The 19,732-nt window shown below is 35.9% G+C and overlaps 1 protein-coding gene and 1 long non-coding RNA gene across 3 annotated transcripts in view; both read left to right on the top strand.

Moving 5' to 3' along the window:
* Positions 1 to 2,880: 2,880 nt before the first annotated feature.
* Positions 2,881 to 19,732, top strand: part of LOC149610107 (AT-rich interactive domain-containing protein 3A-like) — a gene marked incomplete at its 5' end in the record, with an annotated part of 80,527 nt that continues 63,675 nt past the window's right edge. Inside the window, one exon of the mRNA XM_089859755.1 lies at positions 2,881 to 2,952. Within this exon, the coding sequence (XP_089715881.1) occupies positions 2,881 to 2,952 (72 nt within the window). The remainder of the gene's footprint in view (positions 2,953 to 19,732) is intronic.
* Positions 9,983 to 11,555, top strand: LOC149610109 (uncharacterized). 2 transcript variants are annotated; one of them, XR_016376878.1, is made up of 2 exons: positions 9,983 to 10,585; positions 10,692 to 11,555. It is a non-coding gene; the product is annotated as an uncharacterized LOC149610109 (long non-coding RNA). The 2 variants fall into 2 exon arrangements; XR_016376879.1 differs by having other exon boundaries at positions 10,649 to 11,555.

The raw sequence follows: 19,732 nt of genomic DNA, 5'->3' as shown, positions 1-19,732 counted from the left end.
AAGCAGGTAAGGTAAGGTAAGCGTGCTTATCTGGTGGGTGTTTTAATTTTCACGCGTTCGGGATTCGATTCCTTTAATTTTCACGGCCATGCACGAAAGATATAATCAATTACAAGATTGCCTTTTTTATTTTTCCTCCTCTTCTTTATAGCGTTATTTAGTTATACTAGGCCTTCTACTCAAGCATCCCGTTTCCTTAAATTGTCGCTTCTTATTTACAAAACATTAATTACAAGAAACACCCACGTCACTGAGAAAGAGAAAGAGAGAGAGGGGGGTGTAATAGTTTTTAATTATGAAAGGTATTTTACTATTTAGTAAGTCGGGTTATCTTGGTATCAGTATACGAATGACATCGTGGGTTAAATCGGGTCGCCCTTTTAACCGTGCGCCCGTTGACATCACTGTGTGTATAGTTTCTGGGTGGGTTTCGTTTGTATCTTTATATCACGTCGCAAAATCTCTTATACTTGTGTGTGTGGGATGTTTATGTAAATGGGCTGATTTTTTATTCGCATTCAAATTGGTTTCGCGGAATTTGCCATTATCCGTATCTGTATTCAGTGCGTTTTTGATAAATTAAGGGGGATGTTCTTACAAAATTGCCCAAAGAACATCCCCCTTTTATGCCCGACTTAACAGAAACACACTGTATAGCATAGGGGATGTTTTAAGTGAAGTTTATAAAATTATGTAACTACAAAGAGATGACAGAAGTATTGATATAAATTTTTGGAGAAAATTAAGCGCACGTTGCAAGCTCAAGTGTGTGATTTTAATTTTTTTTAGATTGTTAAATGAGTGGTTTGTTTTTAACCTTTGTTTGTACAACTGAACTTATGTCATCGTATAGTTAATTTTGTATCAAAATTTTTTAAATTACGCGTACGAACAAAGAAATAGCGACAAACGGATTGAGAATTATATTCCCTTTCTTATTTCCTGTTTCATTAATTTGACAAACAAATAAGTTATAAACCGATATGGGCCCAGGGTTAACGCGAAAACAGCTAATACCATGAATAATTGAATATGTAGATAGTTTTTGATATCCTTTTTAAATATCCTTTTCCCCCCCTCTACATTCATTAAGGTATAACTAGCTATGATTCAACTCATTTCCTGTATAAAGTACAAATCTTATGTCTATATATCTTTCTTAATAATACCCTCTTCTCCCTATACCTCCCTCCCTCCCTCCCTCCCTTTACTCATGACGCTGTGTAATTTCTATACAGAATTTGATAGGACCATAAAACTATCGAGGAAGTGGAATAAATCGGCTATATTAACTTCTAAGTAAGACAATGAGCCCGTAAATATCAACGGTATTACAGAACTTTTAATAATCGAAATCATGTAGGCCTAAGTTGGGAGCGCGGTTTTAGTTTTTGATTTTTGCATAGACTATTAAGGGGTAAAAAGAGATTCTAATTTATTAATCGGAAGTCCTGGATTTGAATTCACGTACGTCAAAGCATGCATGCACTAACCCTAATTATAAAGAAATTACCATGCAATGCAGGGGGGAAATATTTTTAGGCTGTGAACATTCAGGATAATACGTGATACGACTCGATATTCACTTATTAATTCTATATAACCACCTTTAAAAACTTAAATAATGAAATTTATAGCACCTGGAATTCATACCTCTACTAGGACTTAATGTGTAGCCATTTACTCAACGTATCTACGCGGATTTTGTGGGCAGAGCTAGACTAATCACAGCTATGTAACTTTAAGAGCTTTTTGGGTTAGGTAATTTGGAAAAGGATTTAAGGATGTAGGTAGGTTGAAGAGATTAGCGTTAATTTTTGTTTGGCCTACTTTATAAAGACAAAAGTTTACTACAAGGCCAAAGTCATGCACTTAAAAAAAAGAACTAACTGTTGTGTTGTACATCAGGGTTTTGAAAAGTCAATAGCCCCTAAGTTACCATGAACGATTTTTAAACGGTAGAAGATTGAGAGAGGGAAAGTAAGGTGCGGGTAGGAAGTTAGGTAAAGTTGGTTCCCCTTCACCTTGGGCGAGTGTCACGAGACTATCGTGTCTCATCAGGTGTTATTGTCACTTTGTATCTTCGTTCTCTTTTCTGTTGGCAAGACGAATGAGTCCATTCCTCCGTCGTGACCTTTTCCAACCTTGTATATGCTTTTCCGGAATTCTTTCCTCGTTGTTTTAGCTCTCGTCTCCGCAGGTAATTCCGGTGTATCACTTCCCGTGATATTGTCGGTATTAAACGTTTTACTGCATGGTCAGGACTCAGGAAGGTGCCCAGAGACGAAAATTCCTTCAAAATCGAATAGCAGATGTTAAAACGTGTTTTTATCTCGAGTTTTCTCAAGTACTAACCAGACTAAGAGACTAAACAAAATGTAACTGTACTGACGCACGCCTTGGCCATAAATTTTTCAACTTGCCAACAGTTTTTGAGCGAATATGTTACGATTTTTTTCTTACAAAGTATCGTTTGATATTGCCATAAGCTCATAAAATATGTTCCATAAGTTTTTCACTGGTTACTGAGAGCTTGTCATGAAGTGACGAAGGTCATAGATTCGAGGTAAAGCGACGCCATGTGAGGCGCTGTCAAAGGCTTAGAACAGACTGCAAAGTTAACCGAGTGTAGTCAATTCTCGCATCGTTCTGCTCTCAGTAAGTCTCTAGCATTACGAAGTCATACTTATGGAACATATCTTATAAATTTATGTATTACCCAAGAGAGTGTTTTAAAACTATTTGATAAATGGTCGGTATTGTATTTAGTCTGAAGGTCTGCTGAAACTGGGGCCCTCGATTATTTTGTTAAATAATTTAATTATTGTTATTAGGGTAGAATTTTTACAAATTTATTAATTGGTCTGTGCCCGTTTTCAGGTAACCGCTAGACCCAAAGTAGAACGCGACTCGATTCCCGAAGATATCAGACGGAATAAACAAATTATTCAGGTAATGAATTTTCAACTTTGACCTTTAGACTAAATATCGCAACGAACCCTCATGGTTGCATGCGTTAAGCCTAAAAAAATACTTAAAATGTTTATCATACCGTAAATTAATTAGGTATAAAGGTTAGTAAATCATTGCTTTTTCACTTCATGGCAGACAAAGACTTATTTTTAGGCCTAACATATTGCGAGTCATTGTAGTCTCACGTGACCCTTAAAATGTTTTGCCCAATGGGACGGAAAACCTATTTAAGCCTAGAAACGTGGAAAATGAAACATTCCTAACTCGGCACGGTAATTATAAGCGGGGAATTTGCAAAATTCACAAATATAAGGGATGCCATTTCTGTTTTTGGGGTAAAAAGTAATGAAGAACTCTCCATATTTTGTTCTTGGCCTACAACGAATTAGCACGTGCTGCCCATCAGAAAGCCATTCTTTCCCTTTTAAAAGAATCTTTCTACGTAATATTTTGTCTTCAATTTCCTCTGACGTGGCACGCGAGTAACTTAGTAGAAGTTCGGAGAAACTTTTCCGTCTCCTCTCTGTCCCAAATCTTACATTGTTTCCAGAATGAGTGCAAAAACTGAGAAGAAAAGAACATTCTTTCTACGCGTATTTACCATATGTCCTTATCGAGGAATGAGAACTGTATAGTTGGAATGAAGAAATAAATCCCCTATGGCACCACACATTGACTTCAAAATACCCAAACTATAGCGCGTAATCTAGTTTCTGGTTTCTCCCCGACATATCTCGCTCTAAATGCCCCGATGCTACACCATACACGTGACCCCTGTCATCCTTTGTTTTAAACGTGGATGGAGAATGAAGAGCGGGAGGAGACTTGGGATTTTTGCCTAATAACAGAGAGATTTTCTAGGGCGACCGATTCGCGTGAATTGACTTTGAGCTTTTTTGAGTTTTGTTGCATTTATACGCAGTTCTCGAACTGTTGCTTTAATAGTTGTGTGTGGTACATCTTGCGTTGTTGCTTGGTTTTGGGACATTGTTAATTACAACTGAATATTTTAAGATCCATTTGTAAACTTGTTAAACAGAACTTAGGTACACATTTTCTATCGAGTAAAATGATTGGCGAAGTTATTTTGGTGGCAAAAACTGTGCGACACCATATTTTTATGCTAATGACAGATTGTGTTACTCCTCTATGGAGGACTTCGCTTATTAATGGTGATTCGTTCGTGGTTTTAATAGAAGTAAGAGAGACCCTTTAGAAGGCTTAAACAATTAAGCAAACTAATAGATGTAAGAGATCCCGTAGAATACTAAGACTGTAGCAAACTATTTGTTAAATAGCCTTTAGTTTTTCTATTGAGTTTAATTTAAAGCTTTTAAGACTATGCGTGACTTCTTGCTCGTCTTGTTCCTATATCCCACCTCCCCTTAAGTGCGGCTTGACTCGTGGCACGCGTTTCCGAGTCTTTTTTCAGTGTCTGTCTCTCGATCTCTTTCATTCAGAGTCATTCTACTTCTGTCAAGAAAAGAATTTCAGCTTGTTTTAAACGTTAAAGCGTTCTCTTTCTCCATCAATACAGTGACTTAGATGAACAAACTCTTGTTTTCCACGCGGCTCGCTCGACGACTTCCCGCCTGAAAATCTCGAAGATACTTAACCTATAGCTTTTCTTTTTGTTAAAAATCGTTAGAACGTTAATACGCTTTCGTTATTTGAGATTGATTTTCATCGTTAACTCCTGACTTTAAGAAAGTTTGTGAAGATGGTTTCAACTTTAATTCTTACGATTTTACAGACTTAAGGGTAATTATATCAGAGAAAACACTATTCTTTAATCTGCTACACGTGTACCCTGCATTTTATGACATCATTCAAACAACAAAGTATTTTATCTTTCAAATTTCATGAAATATTGGAAGAAGCTTTGAGATACATTAATTAGACCTAAAAATGTTTTTTTGCTCAAAACGTTGGTATAACTCTTCTCCTCTCCAAAATGTCAGACATCTAAAAAAAGTTGGAATGTATTTATTTTACAACGTCAACTGAGTAAGAAAAAGACCCCAAAAAAATTTCTTTTTTTTTTATACTTCCAACGGTATCGAACAGCAAAGATCAAGCTCTTTTTGGCTTCTTGCTTTTTCATGGATTCAGAGTGATGCGACGCGGGCGCGGGCTAGAATTTCTATCCCCGATTGCTCCCGAACAAATCCTTCGATAGGGGATGATGCTATCCTCATCCTCATCACCCTCTCCCAATCCCTCTATCTCTCTCTCTGTATTTTTTCTCTCGAATCCCCCTTATTTCCCTCATCTTCTATATCTTGCTCCATCCTCCGTACCGATCCTTGAGTCGGATCCAAATTTAGCTTTTCGTGATGAGAGTGAAAAACGGGTCTCGTTATTAGACAGAGAAGCCGAGCGCGGTATTTTTATGGGCTAGAAAATTCATGACGGAGAGATTTCTTCGCCGCCGGTTCTTTCTGTCGAGATTCAATGCTTTTCCAAAACAAATAAAAAAGGGGGCAGCTAGCGGCTATAGCTAGCTGCACGACCGAGGAGTTTCAATATATATATATTTTTTCTTTTTCTTGCTAGAACTTCTTTTCCTTACTGCTTAGACTTGAACGTAATAAAAAGAAATGAATCATATTTACTGCCGCCCCCGACTAAATTTAGAAATGAATATTTTCTCTCTTTCTCTCTCATCTCTAGCTCGATCCTTTGGGTTTAGGTTTAGTTTTTGGGATGGCGGTGTTCGGGCGGGCGAAAGTTGTTCCCCTGATATTGCTTAGTTCGCGATTTTTCTTGGACAAAAAAATTGACTCTTAGGCTTAGCAGTTTGTTGACTCCGCATCTATCAAGTTCCATTAACTAACACCCGTCCCGCTTTTATACGACGCTCTCGCTATGTTCTCGCTCGCGGAGCTCTACACTCACTCGAATCCGATAGAGCTATTTTGGGCCGGTCTCTCGTGCCTGCCGGTGGTGGTGTTGTCGAAGACTTTTCATTTTGCGTCCCTTTGGGGGTTTAAGAAAAAATGAAAAAAAGTTCCTATCACCTATATATACTTAAAGAAGCTATGATGGGGATATAGAAATAGCAGGATCGTTTCGATAAAAATGCTCAGTCACTAAATTCGGCGTTGAAACGTTTAGGTGTTGACTTGACTCGTAAAGATACTATACCAACCGGCGCTTGAAAAAAGGGAACATTTTTTTTGAGGACCTATGTCTGAGGCATGTTTTTGAAAACTAAAGAATATCCAGTGAAATTTGGCATTGTTTATTGTCGGATAATATATCGAAGTTTGGTGTTTAGCCAAAATTAATCCCTCCATCCAGGATCCATCCCACCTTGGGAATGCAAGAGCTCCATCCATAACGTGATCGAATTTGTTGATCCAAGCTAGAAAGTTCATTATAAAAATAGGATTCGGGCTTCAATGCTTCATTGGACCCTAAATCATCAATATGCTAATTTTCCTTACATTTTATTCTCCAATCAGTGTTTCCAACGTATAACGTTAACTTTCAATGACACTCTGTATCCTCTTAATGCTTTAGTTATGTAACATGAGTCTTCCCAGGCTCACCCTTTTTATTTGCTCTCCTGCTCATCAAACTTCAGATGGGAATCGCACCGTTGGGTGAATTCTACAACTGTTTGGTACCAAATCCTCAGCAATCAACCCATAAACCTTGATTGTCTTGATTTGGGACTAAAATTCACAAGCAGATAGTTAAGCTCTAATAGAGTAATGATGGCGGAACAATTTATCGCGTATGTAATTCGGTTTAGTATCTTTGCTCCAAATGATCTGATGTTAGGAAGATTCATGTTACAATTACCCTGCTTTATGGTACACTTCTCTCCAAGAGAAGTATTACATACTTCTGGTTCTATGTATTATATTATTCTTGGTCATAAATAGATCTCTAGAGAAAGCTGTAACCGAGTAAGACATACATCAGTCTTTAATAATACGTATCAATATTCTTATAGGCTGCCGGTTTTTGTTTTAAACATAAAGTGAACAACCATTACGTTTTCGTTTTGTTCTTTCTCGAAAGGTTGATTTCGAGCGTATAATTCTTAAATTGTCGCGTACCCCCTTATAGGGAAAGTTATAAAAAACGTTTACCCTCTTCCATTCGCCGTATCTTAATTCTTCTTTATCGTAATGTGGAAAGCGTTGAGGTGGAAACAACTTAAGAAAAGATCCCCTCCTGGCTGTTTACGTAACATTATGGTGGTCCAAATCTAGCTAGTATACTCGGAGAGACACACATCACGCAGATATAAAGGCGTATATGAAGATAGATAAAAACATTTTCGGTTAAAGCTGGGTATTATCGGGAAGAACTATCAACCGCCCACGTGGCAGGCTCCCTAAATCGGTTTCACGCGGTCCGCCGATATCTATCTACTTCTACTTCTTCTTCTTCTTCTTATGATCCATTATTATCCCCTGATCCATCTTTCTTTTCCCGGTTACGCTTAACCGAAAGGCCGGCTCCGAAATCATTTGCCGTCAGATTTTTCCTCTCTTTTGCCCCCCTTATATCGTGATTTCTTCCTATGGGAAATGACTTCTTTAGCCTCTAGTGTCTCTATTAAAGAACGATTCCGATTGTCTCATCCGAGTCATCGGCGCTTTATCACCCGTTCACAACTCGGAAACCGCGCCATGCACGATATAAAAGGGAAAAGAAAAAGGGGTAAAAATCATGAGCTTTTTAGTGATGACATTTCTTGGGATGTGCCTGCTCCGTTGATTGAGATAAACTTCGTGTACCCTGGATTTGTTGTATGCGAATCGAACACCTTTATCAAACATTGTTCCACACAAAACGGAATAAAAAGAGATTATACGTAAACATTTCTTTGGATTCTCCGTTACTACCTCTGCTTTGCTTCGAACATGGATGAGATAAACTTCGTACCCAGGATTTGTTGAAAGACACACTAAATACTCCAATAACAATTTCTATATAAACATTCTCTAATATGAGAAATAAACTCCTTTAAAAAAATATTTAATACCCTTCATCAAACCCTTCACTTACATCTAATCAATTATGCAAATTGATATTTGGTCATTTACAATACCCATGATGCATTGCGACAGAATTACCAATCCACAGACAACTTAATAGAGTTTGATTTCAACAATTTATTTGAGGTAATCCTGGGTACGTTATGCCATCCTTGCTGAGAAGATTCAGGACTTTTCCGGCAACGTAGATTGAATACTACCAAAGCATATTAGCTACCGAGTTCGCCGTGCAATTGTGTTCTTGATGAGCTTGGATTTTTTTATATAGGTTATTTTCTACTAATGTTTAAGTTTGATATTGCGTGAGGGGATATTTTTTATATATAACGTTCACTTATGTTGATGTTTTTTGATGATGCAACGGGGGAATTGAATTACTTTTAGGAAATGATGCGATTTTTATAGCCCTCTTTCTCAGACTAATGTTATACGGCATATAGTTACCTCCCAAGATGTATCAATGTGTGGCGTATGTTTTTTTTTATGATTATAATATATCTATATCCGCTTTTAATGATACGATTGGATGAGTTCAGTTGGTAAATCGCTTTTCTTAAAATTTCCTATATTGTACCATAAGTTTATGAGATATGTTTCATAAGTATGACCACTGTCTATACTTCGTAATGCTTCTTGAGAGCTAGTTCGAGAACGACAAGCGAGAATTGAATACACTCGGATAATTTTGCAGTCCATTTTATTTATTCTATACTAAGCCTTTGGCAAGGCCTTCACCAGACGCCGCTTTACAAGAATCTATGACGTTTCATTTACGTCACTTCATGACAAGCTTTCAGTAACCAGTGACAAACCTATGGAAAATATATTTTTGAATTTTCAAAATTATTAATTCAATACTAAGGTAACTTTTCATAGAGTACCTTAATCTGAAAACAAAGTGGGTCAGAGTTCAACAGAGAGTCAAAGTTCACTCCTATTTAAGGCAAGAGTTAGCCGAAAAAATATTACATTTTCATAAATTGGGTGTTTTCTTAAATTGGAAAATTACTATAATACCGAGACTTTTGTTATCCGAGTTACACCCAAAACCAAAATTACGAAAAATTCAACTTAGTTCCGCGCCTTAGATCAAAAAAACAAACCGTTTTCTAATTATCGACTATATATGTAGACTAAGATATAATTACTAATTTCTTCTAACATCCTTATGACTAGAAAGAGAACTTAAAATAAATATTATTCCAGGACCTCATTTCTCTAATTACCTTTAAATTGATTTCTAAATGTACAATTTTTTTTGTAGAAAAACTCTTAAGAAAATTTCGCATAATTTAGATCAGTAACGCATTAAATACTTAGAAAAAAGATGAAAAATGTAAAAATATTCGTCATTTTTTTTTTGTCAAGAAAATATTTTTATTGAAAAACGCGTCGTAGGTTGACTTCTTAGTATTCCGAGTGGGTGCAACTAACTGCTTTGTAATGCTGTAAAAGGTAAAATTTGAAAGAAAAAAAGAAAATTAAGAAAAGAGTCCAAGACTATTAAAAACATAACGCGAACTTTTAAATATTGTGAAAAAAATAAAGAAAAGAATGGGAGACGTATATAATTCATGTAATACTGGAATGAAAGTAGTTCATTTACCACATGAAAATTTTTAACAATTTAATTTTTGCCCTAGTTTGAGGGAAGAAGTGCTTCCGTGCAAGTTTGCATGATTTCTTAAAGGGATACTTCGGGCAAGATTTTTTCTTTCTTAATCGAAAGAGCGTTTAAAATAATGAATTCATCAATTGGAACCATGTTTCTATCTACAATATTAAAAAGATACGAGCAATTTAAGTTTCCGTAATGGCGCGTAAGGGAACTGGGGGCTACCTCTATTGGACGAATCCTTCAGGTACTAGGCATCCAATAGGGGTACTCCCCATTACGCGCCATTACGGAAACTTAAATTCCTCGTATCTTCTTTAATATTGTAGATAAAAACATGGTTCCAATTGCTATATTCATTATTCTACAGGGCCGGTAGGCCCTTGTAGATATGACTTGATACTCTTTTGTAACGTTAAAGCAAAATTCACATGCTTTTGCCAATTTTCCTATGGAGATTAACATGGGGTTTTTCGTGATATTTAGCCACCACTAACCGAAAAACTAGAGCGAAGTTACTTTTCGGAATACTCTTAATTTAACAATTAAGTATTCAGGGTGTGCGATCCGCTAGTATTATCAGAAACAATTAAGTCTAAGTATGTTAATTTTAGTTAATTACGGAAATACAGCTCTTGAGTTAAACGTCAGGTTAACCTGTTAGCGCGCTGATACCCATTTCTTCAATTATCAAGCATATTGAGAACAAGGGAGGGCCTAGCTTTGTGCCTAATAACAAGTTAAGTTGACATTTTCAGTTTGATTCATTCTGTGGAAGTTGAACCATGGAGCCTGAATCTTAAAGAGATACAGGCTCCATGGTTTAACTTGTTTTTGAGCAGTCGACGCTTGTTTAGTATTTTACCGGCTTAAAATATTTATTTCATTTTATAAATTTTCTGTAACACTCTTGCTAAGAAACACTTTGCTATCAGGTCGAAATTTTGTTTAATAAAGCAATCCAGGTATAAAACTAAAGGTAATTGATTTCATTATATTATAAGATATTGGTTTTTGGATGTTATTTAAGACCAAGGCTTAGGTTGCTTATGTATTGTATTTGTATATATTCTGGATTCTCGGAGTCGGGACTCGGGAGAACCCAGTTACACTTAGCCAGCTTCCGAGCCTCCAGTGTCGTCTAGTTTGGCTTACGCTCTCGTCACGTTTTTAAGCTGAAGGTTATGTTGCAACGTTTTTGGTTTACAGACTTGGATAATTTTAATAATAGTGATGCTTCTTGATCTTTACTCTTTAGGATAGTAACAGTATGTTGTAGAAAAAGAGCTGCTACTTGAAGGACTTATCTTTATTTTATTTTAGAAGTATTATTAAAATTTCAGAAGCTCCGCAACCGTTACAATAACTGTTTCTATAGCAGTTAATTCAACATTCCTTTGAGGTATACAGGGTTTTAGTATTTGTTAATCTCACTAAAATGCTACTAATTCAGAAGGTGTGTGGTATAATTCCTGAAACTCAACCAATGTAGAGGACGACATGATTCGTTAAAACAATTTTTTCCTGTTGCAACAGTCCGTATATGATATTTCGTTTTATAAATTGTTTGTTACCAAGAGAGGATTGTTTAATTCAGAAATATAAGTAACAGTGGTGCTGGTTAATCCAGGAGAACATTGTCTTTACGTAATTTAATTAGTCAACGTAACCATGTGGGAAACAGAGGGTTACGTTCGCTATTTCCACAGTCCTCATTGCTGTTTGTTTATATGTCAGAATTGCTATGAATTGTTTAGGTATTTGATTTAATTACTGGTATTTAAGCGAAACTATGGAATCACATCATTCATTAACATTGTAACCTTTGTAGTGATCCGTTGTAACGGGCTCCCCAGTACAACATATTTTATTGTTAATCTTCACGTTACCGCAAATTTATCACGGGGCTATGTGTTGGAACTAATTAAAAACTCATCTAAACAAGCTCAATTTATAAGCTAAATCAATATTGCCAAACCATAATCCATCATTAATTTCAACTCAATTAAGCCTAAAACCTTTAAATTAAACTTAATCAAGATTAAACCTTTAAATTGAACTTAATTGAGATATACCTTCAAATTAAACTTAATCAAGATTAAACCTTTAAATTGAACTTAATCGAGATATACCTTCAAATCAAACTTAATCGAGATATACCTTCAAATCAAACTTAATCGAGATATACCTTCAAATCAAACTTAATCGAGATATACCTTCAAATCAAACTTAATCGAGATATACCTTCAAATCAAACTTAATCGAGATATACCTTTAAATTAAATTGAACTTAATCGAGATATACCTTTAAATTAAATTGAACTTAATCGAGATATACCTTTAAATTAAATTGAACTTAATCGAGATATACCTTTAAATTAAATTGAACTTAATCGAGATATACCTTTAAATTAAATTGAACTTAATCGAGATATACCTTTAAATTAAATTGAACTTAATCGAGATATACCTTTAAATTAAATTGAACTTAATCGAGATAAACCTTTAAACTAAACTTAATCGAGATAAACCTTTAAACTTAAATAAAATTAAGGTGAAACTAACCCAAAACACGATTTTTTTGGTTCAATTCATGGATACCTTATTTAATTAAAATTAAAACTAAATTTATCTTTCACCCAGTCTCAATTTTCCATTTTAATCTTTACAATTAAATGAGGATTATTATTATATTATTAATTAAAGTTGATATTTACACCCATTTCAAGTCCATATTTACCCCCATTTCAAGTCCATATTTACCCCCATTTCAAGTCCATATTTACCCCCATTTCAAGTCCATATTTACCCCCATTTCAATTCCATATTTACCCCCATTTCAAGTCCATATTTACACCCATTTCAAGTCGATATTTACACCCATTTCAAGTCGATATTTACACCCATTTCAAATCGATATTTACACCCATTTCAAGTCGATATTTACACCCATGTCAAGTCGATATTTACACCCATTTCAAGTCGATATTTACACCCATTACAAGTCGATATTTACACCCATTTCAAGTCGATATTTACACCCATTTCAAGTCGATATTTACACCCATTTCAAGTCGATATTGACACCCATTTCAAGTCGATATTGACACCCATTTCAAGTCGATATTGACACCCATTTCTAGTCGATATTGACACCCATTTCTAGTCGATATTGACACCCATTTCAAGTCCATATTTACCCCCATTTCAAGTCCATATTTACCCCCATTTCAAGTCCATATTTACCCCCAATTCAAGTCCATATTTACCCCCAATTCAAGTCCATATTTACCCCCATTTCAAGTCCATATTTACCCCCATTTCAAGTCCATATTTACCCCCATTTCAAGTCCATATTTACCCCCATTTCAAGTCCATAATTACCCCCATTTCAAGTCCATAATTACCCCCCATTTCAAGTCCATAATTACCCCCCATTTCAAGTCCATAATTGCCCCCCATTTCAAGTCCATAATTGCCCCCCATTTCAAGTCCATAATTGCCCCCCATTTCAAGTCCATAATTGCCCCCCATTTCAAGTCCATATTTACCCCCCATTTCAAGTCCATATTTACCCCCCATTTCAAGTCCATAATTGCCCCCCATTTCAAGTCCATAATTGCCCCCCATTTCAAGTCCATATTTACCCCCCATTTCAAGTCCATATTTACCCCCCATTTCAAGTCCATATTTACCCCCCATTTCAAGTCCATATTTACCCCCCATTTCAAGTCCATATTTACCCCCCATTTCAAGTCCATATTTACCCCCCATTTCAAGTCCATATTTACCCCCCATTTCAAGTCCATATTTACCCCCCATTTCAAGTCCATATTTACCCCCCATTTCAAGTCCATATTTACCCCCCATTTCAAGTCCATATTTACCCCCCATTTCAAGTCCATATTTACCCCCCATTTCAAGTCCATATTTACCCCCATTTCAAGTCCATATTTACCCCCATTTCAAGTCCGTATTTACCCCCATTTCAAGTCCGTATTTACCCCCATTTCAAGTCCGTATTTACCCCCATTTCAAGTCCGTATTTACCCCCATTTCAAGTCCATATTTACCCCCATTTCAAGTCCATATTTACCCCCATTTCAAGTCCATATTTACCCCCATTTCAAGTCCATATTTACCCCCATTTCAAGTCCATATTTACCCCCATTTCAAGTCCATATTTACCCCCATTTCAAGTCCATATTTACCCCCAATTCAAGTCCATATTTACCCCCAATTCAAGTCCATATTTACCCCCATTTCAAGTCCATATTTACCCCCATTTCAAGTCCGTATTTACCCCCATTTCAAGTCCGTATTTACCCCCATTTCAAGTCCGTATTTACCCCCATTTCAAGTCCGTATTTACCCCCAATTCAAGTCCATATTTACCCCCAATTCAAGTCCATATTTACCCCATTTCAAGTCCATATTTACCCCCATTTCAAGTCCATATTTACCCCCATTTCAAGTCCATATTTACCCCCATTTCAAGTCCATATTTACCCCCATTTCAAGTCCACATTTACCCCCATTTCAAGTCCACATTTACCCCCATTTCAAGTCCACATTTACCCCCATTTCAAGTCCATATTTACCCCCATTTCAAGTCCATATTTACCCCCATTTCAAGTCCATATTTACCCCCATTTCAAGTCCATATTTACCCCCATTTCAAGTCCATATTTACCCCCATTTCAAGTCCATATTTACCCCCAATTCAAGTCCATATTTACCCCCAATTCAAGTCCATATTTACCCCCAATTCAAGTCCATATTTACCCCCATTTCAAGTCCATATTTACCCCCATTTCAAGTCCATATTTACCCCCATTTCAAGTCCATATTTACCCCCAATTCAAGTCCATATTTACCCCCATTTCAAGTCCATATTTATCCCCAATTCAAGTCCATATTTATCCCCAATTCAAGTCCATATTTACCCCCAATTCAAGTCCATATTTACCCCCAATTCAAGTCCATATTTACCCCCAATTCAAGTCCATATTTACCCCCATTTCAAGTCCATATTTACCCCCATTTCAAGTCCATATTTACCCCCATTTCAAGTCCATATTTACCCCCAATTCAAGTCCATATTTACCCCTATTTCAAGTCCATATTTACCCCCATTTCAAGTCCATATTTACCCCCATTTCAAGTCCATATTTACCCCCATTTCAAGTCCATATTTACCCCCATTTCAAGTCCATATTTACCCCCATTTCAAGTCCATATTTACCCCCATTTCAAGTCCATATTTACCCCCAATTCAAGTCCATATTTACCCCCAATTCAAGTCCATATTTACCCCCAATTCAAGTCCATATTTACCCCCATTTCAAGTCCATATTTACCCCCAATTCAAGTCCATATTTACCCCTAATTCAAGTCCATATTTACCCCCATTTCAAGTCCATATTTACCCCCATTTCAAGTCCATATTTACCCCCATTTCAAGTCCATATTTACCCCCATTTCAAGTCCATATTTACCCCCATTTCAAGTCCATATTTACCCCCATTTCAAGTCCATTTTTACCCCCATTTCAAGTCCATTTTTACCCCCATTTCAAGTCCATATTTACCCCCATTTCAAGTCCATATTTGCCCCCATTTCAAGTCGATATTTACCCCCATTTCAAGTCGATATTTACACCCATTTCAAGTCGATATTTACACCCATTTCAAGTCGATATTTACACCCATTTCAAATCGATATTTACACCCATTTCAAATCGATATTTACACCCATTTCAAGTCGATATTTACACCCATTACAAGTCGATATTTACACCCATTTCAAGTCGATATTTACACCCATTACAAGTCGATATTTACACCTATTACAAGTCGATATTTACACCTATTACAAGTCGATGTTTACACCCATTTCAAGTCGATATTTACACCCATTTCAAGTCGATATTTACACCCATTTCAAGTCCATATTTACACCCATTTCAAGTCCATATTGACACCCATTTCTAGTCGATATTGACACCCATTTCAAGTCCATATTGACCCCCATTTCAAGTCCATATTTACCCCCATTTCAAGTCCATATTTACCCCCATTTCAAGTCCATATTTACCCCCATTTCAAGTCCATATTTACCCCCATTTCAAGTCCATATTTACCCCCATTTCAAGTCCATAATTACCCCCATTTCAATTATTGCTTATTGGAAAATATTTCATGGCATAAAAATTTTATTTTTATTTTACAAATCGATATTTAATATTAGGTCATTACTAAACAACGCGTGAACGCGGGCCTTTTCCAAAAAAAATCGTTTATTTTTCAAGGTCCTTCAACTAAAAACGTTGAATATATTGCTTGTTTTATAGGTCGGGTTAGGTAAGGCATATGTTAGTTAGGTTACGTTTCATTGAGACACAAATTTAAAGCATTGTGCCTCTTAATAGTAGAAGTATTTATCCTATAAATGCTATAAATTTAATAAAAAAATAGTTCAATAATAACAAACGTTTTATCGTTGACAGCGTTTAAAAATAAAAATATTTGCTTTTAATAATATGTAATAATATAGGCACTATATTACGTTAGAAAATTGTTTTTGGGAACTCATTCAATGTTCAAACTTCGTTTAAGTTCGTTACAGTGTTACGTAATTTGACTTAAAAATTAAAATAAGCGAATCGCTTTATAACGGTCCATTTCTGCGACTTAAAAATTTTTCATTCTTCTAAACTATAAATTTTGCTTAATGTTTTACAAAATAGATGGGATTTTTGCTCATTTTACGTAACCACTCAATCTTTATAAATTAATCAGACCTAAATGGGTCAATAGGGCCTTAAAACGGGGGAAATAGGGTCTTTAAATGGGTAAACAGGGACTTGAAATGTTGTATTAACGGGTTTGTTTTACACCATAAACGTGGTGCTAAATATGGAAAAAAATATATTTAACAACTATTTCACAGTTTTTCACTTGACTTGGTTTAATAATGTGTTATAGGTAGCGTACTTTTTCCCTACTTTTAACACCATTAAACTAAGTAATATTAGAAGTTCAACAGATTGCCTAAAAAAGATGTTAAAAACCACTGTAAATGGTGCATAAATGCCTAATATTTCCTTAATACTTGCAAATAATATTAGAAAATGGCGTCAATTGATCATAAAAATGGGGTTAAAGTACACCATAAATGATGTCTTTTTTGGCACCGGAAAAAACAGCATAAATGGTGTTTGAATGCACCGTTATATTTTAGAGTGCAATGGTATGACGGTAAAGCAAACATAATTATTCAAAATTTAATTACATTAAGACTGAAGTGACAGATATTATAAAAAAATGTCTTGGTTTGGACCAAGGCCGAAAAAACAAACGATATGTGTGAGGTTTATCAATTGACTGAAGTTTCAGATATTGAAATATTTTTCTAGTTATTTCTATCCACTCAATCTTTAATCAATATTTAATTCAATCAACTGATTTTACTGTTAATCGATCTAGTCCCTCTAAATTAATTGAAAAAATTACATATCTACGCTTTTTCAAGAACAATTACATTTTCCGAAAACATTTTATCATGAAATTAACTATTTTGAAGGGATTTCGTGTCGATGATCACTAACTTGTAAGCACCTTGACCGACATAGTTTTAATTGTTGCTGGCTTGACAAATTTTCAAGTTTGCACCAAAAGAAGTTTAAATCTGTTTTAAATTGTTGATAACTGTCGTTTACAGTGAATGTCGTCTACTTAAGGCAAAGCAAAAGTTTATGCTGTGTGGTAAAGGGTAAAGATCACATAAACAGATATACTTCTCAGTACCAATGACTTGTTATATTCATTTCCCGCGGAAATAATATGGTTAAACACATCATTCACTACTAGTTATGCCAAGAAGGTCACATTTAACTCCGACACCCCTTCCCTTCCTCTATTTTCCCAACATATGGCGTTTTATAATAACCAGTGGTTCCAGTGTATGGGTCATCTGAGCCGTCGCAACACACTCAGCCAATAGATCGAAACCTTTTCACATTAGTAAACGGTACATGACACTCCGGACTTGCCCACCAACCTTATTAACCCAACACTATAAAACATTCGTGTACATGAATGATTATGGTTATGGCTTGACACTCGCTAGCGCCCGAACGACCGATCACTCAGTGTAATCGGTGTACATTTGTAAGTGAGTAGACCATTTTGGAAATTACATACAGAGAAACTAAAACACAGGTGTGATCCCGCCATTGGGGTGTTTTCTCTCATTCTCTCGCTCGCTTAGAAACACCGCTATAGGCAGTGCTAGTTGACTAGCCTCCTGCCCGTAGTGAACTTTGGCACCGTCTGGCGATGACCCTTGGTGCGAGGGAGAATACACCTCGCCCCTGATCTTTGCGCTTGCTAAAATGATTACGCGTAATACGTAACCGGTGTAAAAGTATCGCCAACAATGTAGAAAGGGGTGGTGACGTTTCAAATGAAGACTGAGTTATGACCAAGAAATTCTAAAGTACGGAAATGGAAGTTCCAGTGCAACTTTACCTTCATAGAGGCGGCAATAGAAATGAAGAATTTCTATATACGAAATTAAATGTATAAATTCGCGCAACACCCTGCTTTGGCATCTATTAAATATTTACATTTTCCATTCGAGTTATACCAAAGTTCGCTTGCTCTTTTTAGACATCCAGTAGAACATTTCAAATATTCAATACTAATCCCTCAACACGTACTCCCTTCAAAATAATTAATTTCATGATAAAATGTTTTCGGAAAATGTAATTGTTCTTGAAAAAGCGTAGATATGTAATTTTTTCAATTAATTTAGAGGGACTAGATCGATTAACAGTAAAATCAGTTGATTGAATTAAATATTGATTAAAGATTGAGTGGATAGAAATAACTAGAAAAATATTTCAATATCTGAAACTTCAGTCAATTGATAAACCTCACACATATCGTTTGTTTTTTCGGCCTTGGTCCAAACCAAGACATTTTTTTATAATTAAATACGCTCTTTCGATAAAAAAGCTTGAAGTATCCCTTTAAGGATAAAAAATTGATCCCTTGCCGTCAACAATCATATTAGTTAGTTTAATTTATTATTTTTGGATATATTAAAAAAACTCTTTGCGATGGGATGGATGGCAGTTAAGAATTTGGGTAAACTATTTTTCTTTTCAATTACGGCATGCTCCACGCGAAATCCGCGACTTTCATCCACCCAAAAGAAAAGCATATATATATTTTTTTTAAAAAAACTTAAACCAATGTCTTACGGGTTTTACAGCTTCTACTTTGGGTATTTTTTTTTATATTTTTTTGCGTTCTCGCGCCTGGAACTAATTCTTACACGTGCAGCCCGTTACGGAATAAGAGAAGGCAATTTTGTCTTGGTTGTCTTTTGAGCCTACGCGCGTGTCCTGTCCTCTACTTCTCTTTAGCCAATCCCTCCCAGTCAACCTCGATCGTCTTACGCGATGACTGCGAGCGGCGTACGCTGTAATTCTCTCGTTTCCCCGTATGCAAGAATAGAAACGAGATTTAGCGAGACACACGAGAATAAGCATAACGCTCGATGCTTTTTTACTTAGAGATTAGCCCAGCACCCTTGACCTCTTTCGTGGGCTCTTCTTTTTTTAAAGAAAAACGTAGGGTATCTTTACGTTTTTTCCTTACTTCTTTTTCTCTTGGGCACGCGCGGAACGTGTTTTGTCGTTCATTCATAAAGATATGCCCGCTTTTATTTATTTTTTTAAAATTTGGAGTCGTCGTAGTCTGGCGTTCATTATTAGTTTTTAGAAGAATATTTACAATAAGTCTAATTATTTTGAGGTAAAAATGAAATGCTGAAATATGAAATTACACGCGTAGAAAAGCGTTCTGCTCTATGAATATAGATTTAAGCTAAGCCGTAAACGTAATTTTTCTGAAGTTATCACGAAATTATGTGTTGGAATACACCTATATCTATTAAGATATATACAGGGTGTTTCTGATAAGTCTGGTATTAATTAAGGGAGATGTTCTTTGGGTAATTTTGAGTCGAAAATTTTGCCGTCCGGGCGGGCCACTGTTTTTGGGTTATGATCTTATCTTGAAAACCGTGTCCCTTAGGGTAAAATGTCATAGAAGTT

This window comes from Phalangium opilio, unplaced genomic scaffold, assembly GCF_054372755.1.
Source record: "Phalangium opilio isolate 3A_F unplaced genomic scaffold, DU_Popi_V2 ptg000344l_1, whole genome shotgun sequence".
NCBI classification, from domain to species: Eukaryota; Metazoa; Arthropoda; class Arachnida; order Opiliones; family Phalangiidae; genus Phalangium; species Phalangium opilio.
This window is presented reverse-complemented; position numbering and strand designations above follow the sequence as displayed.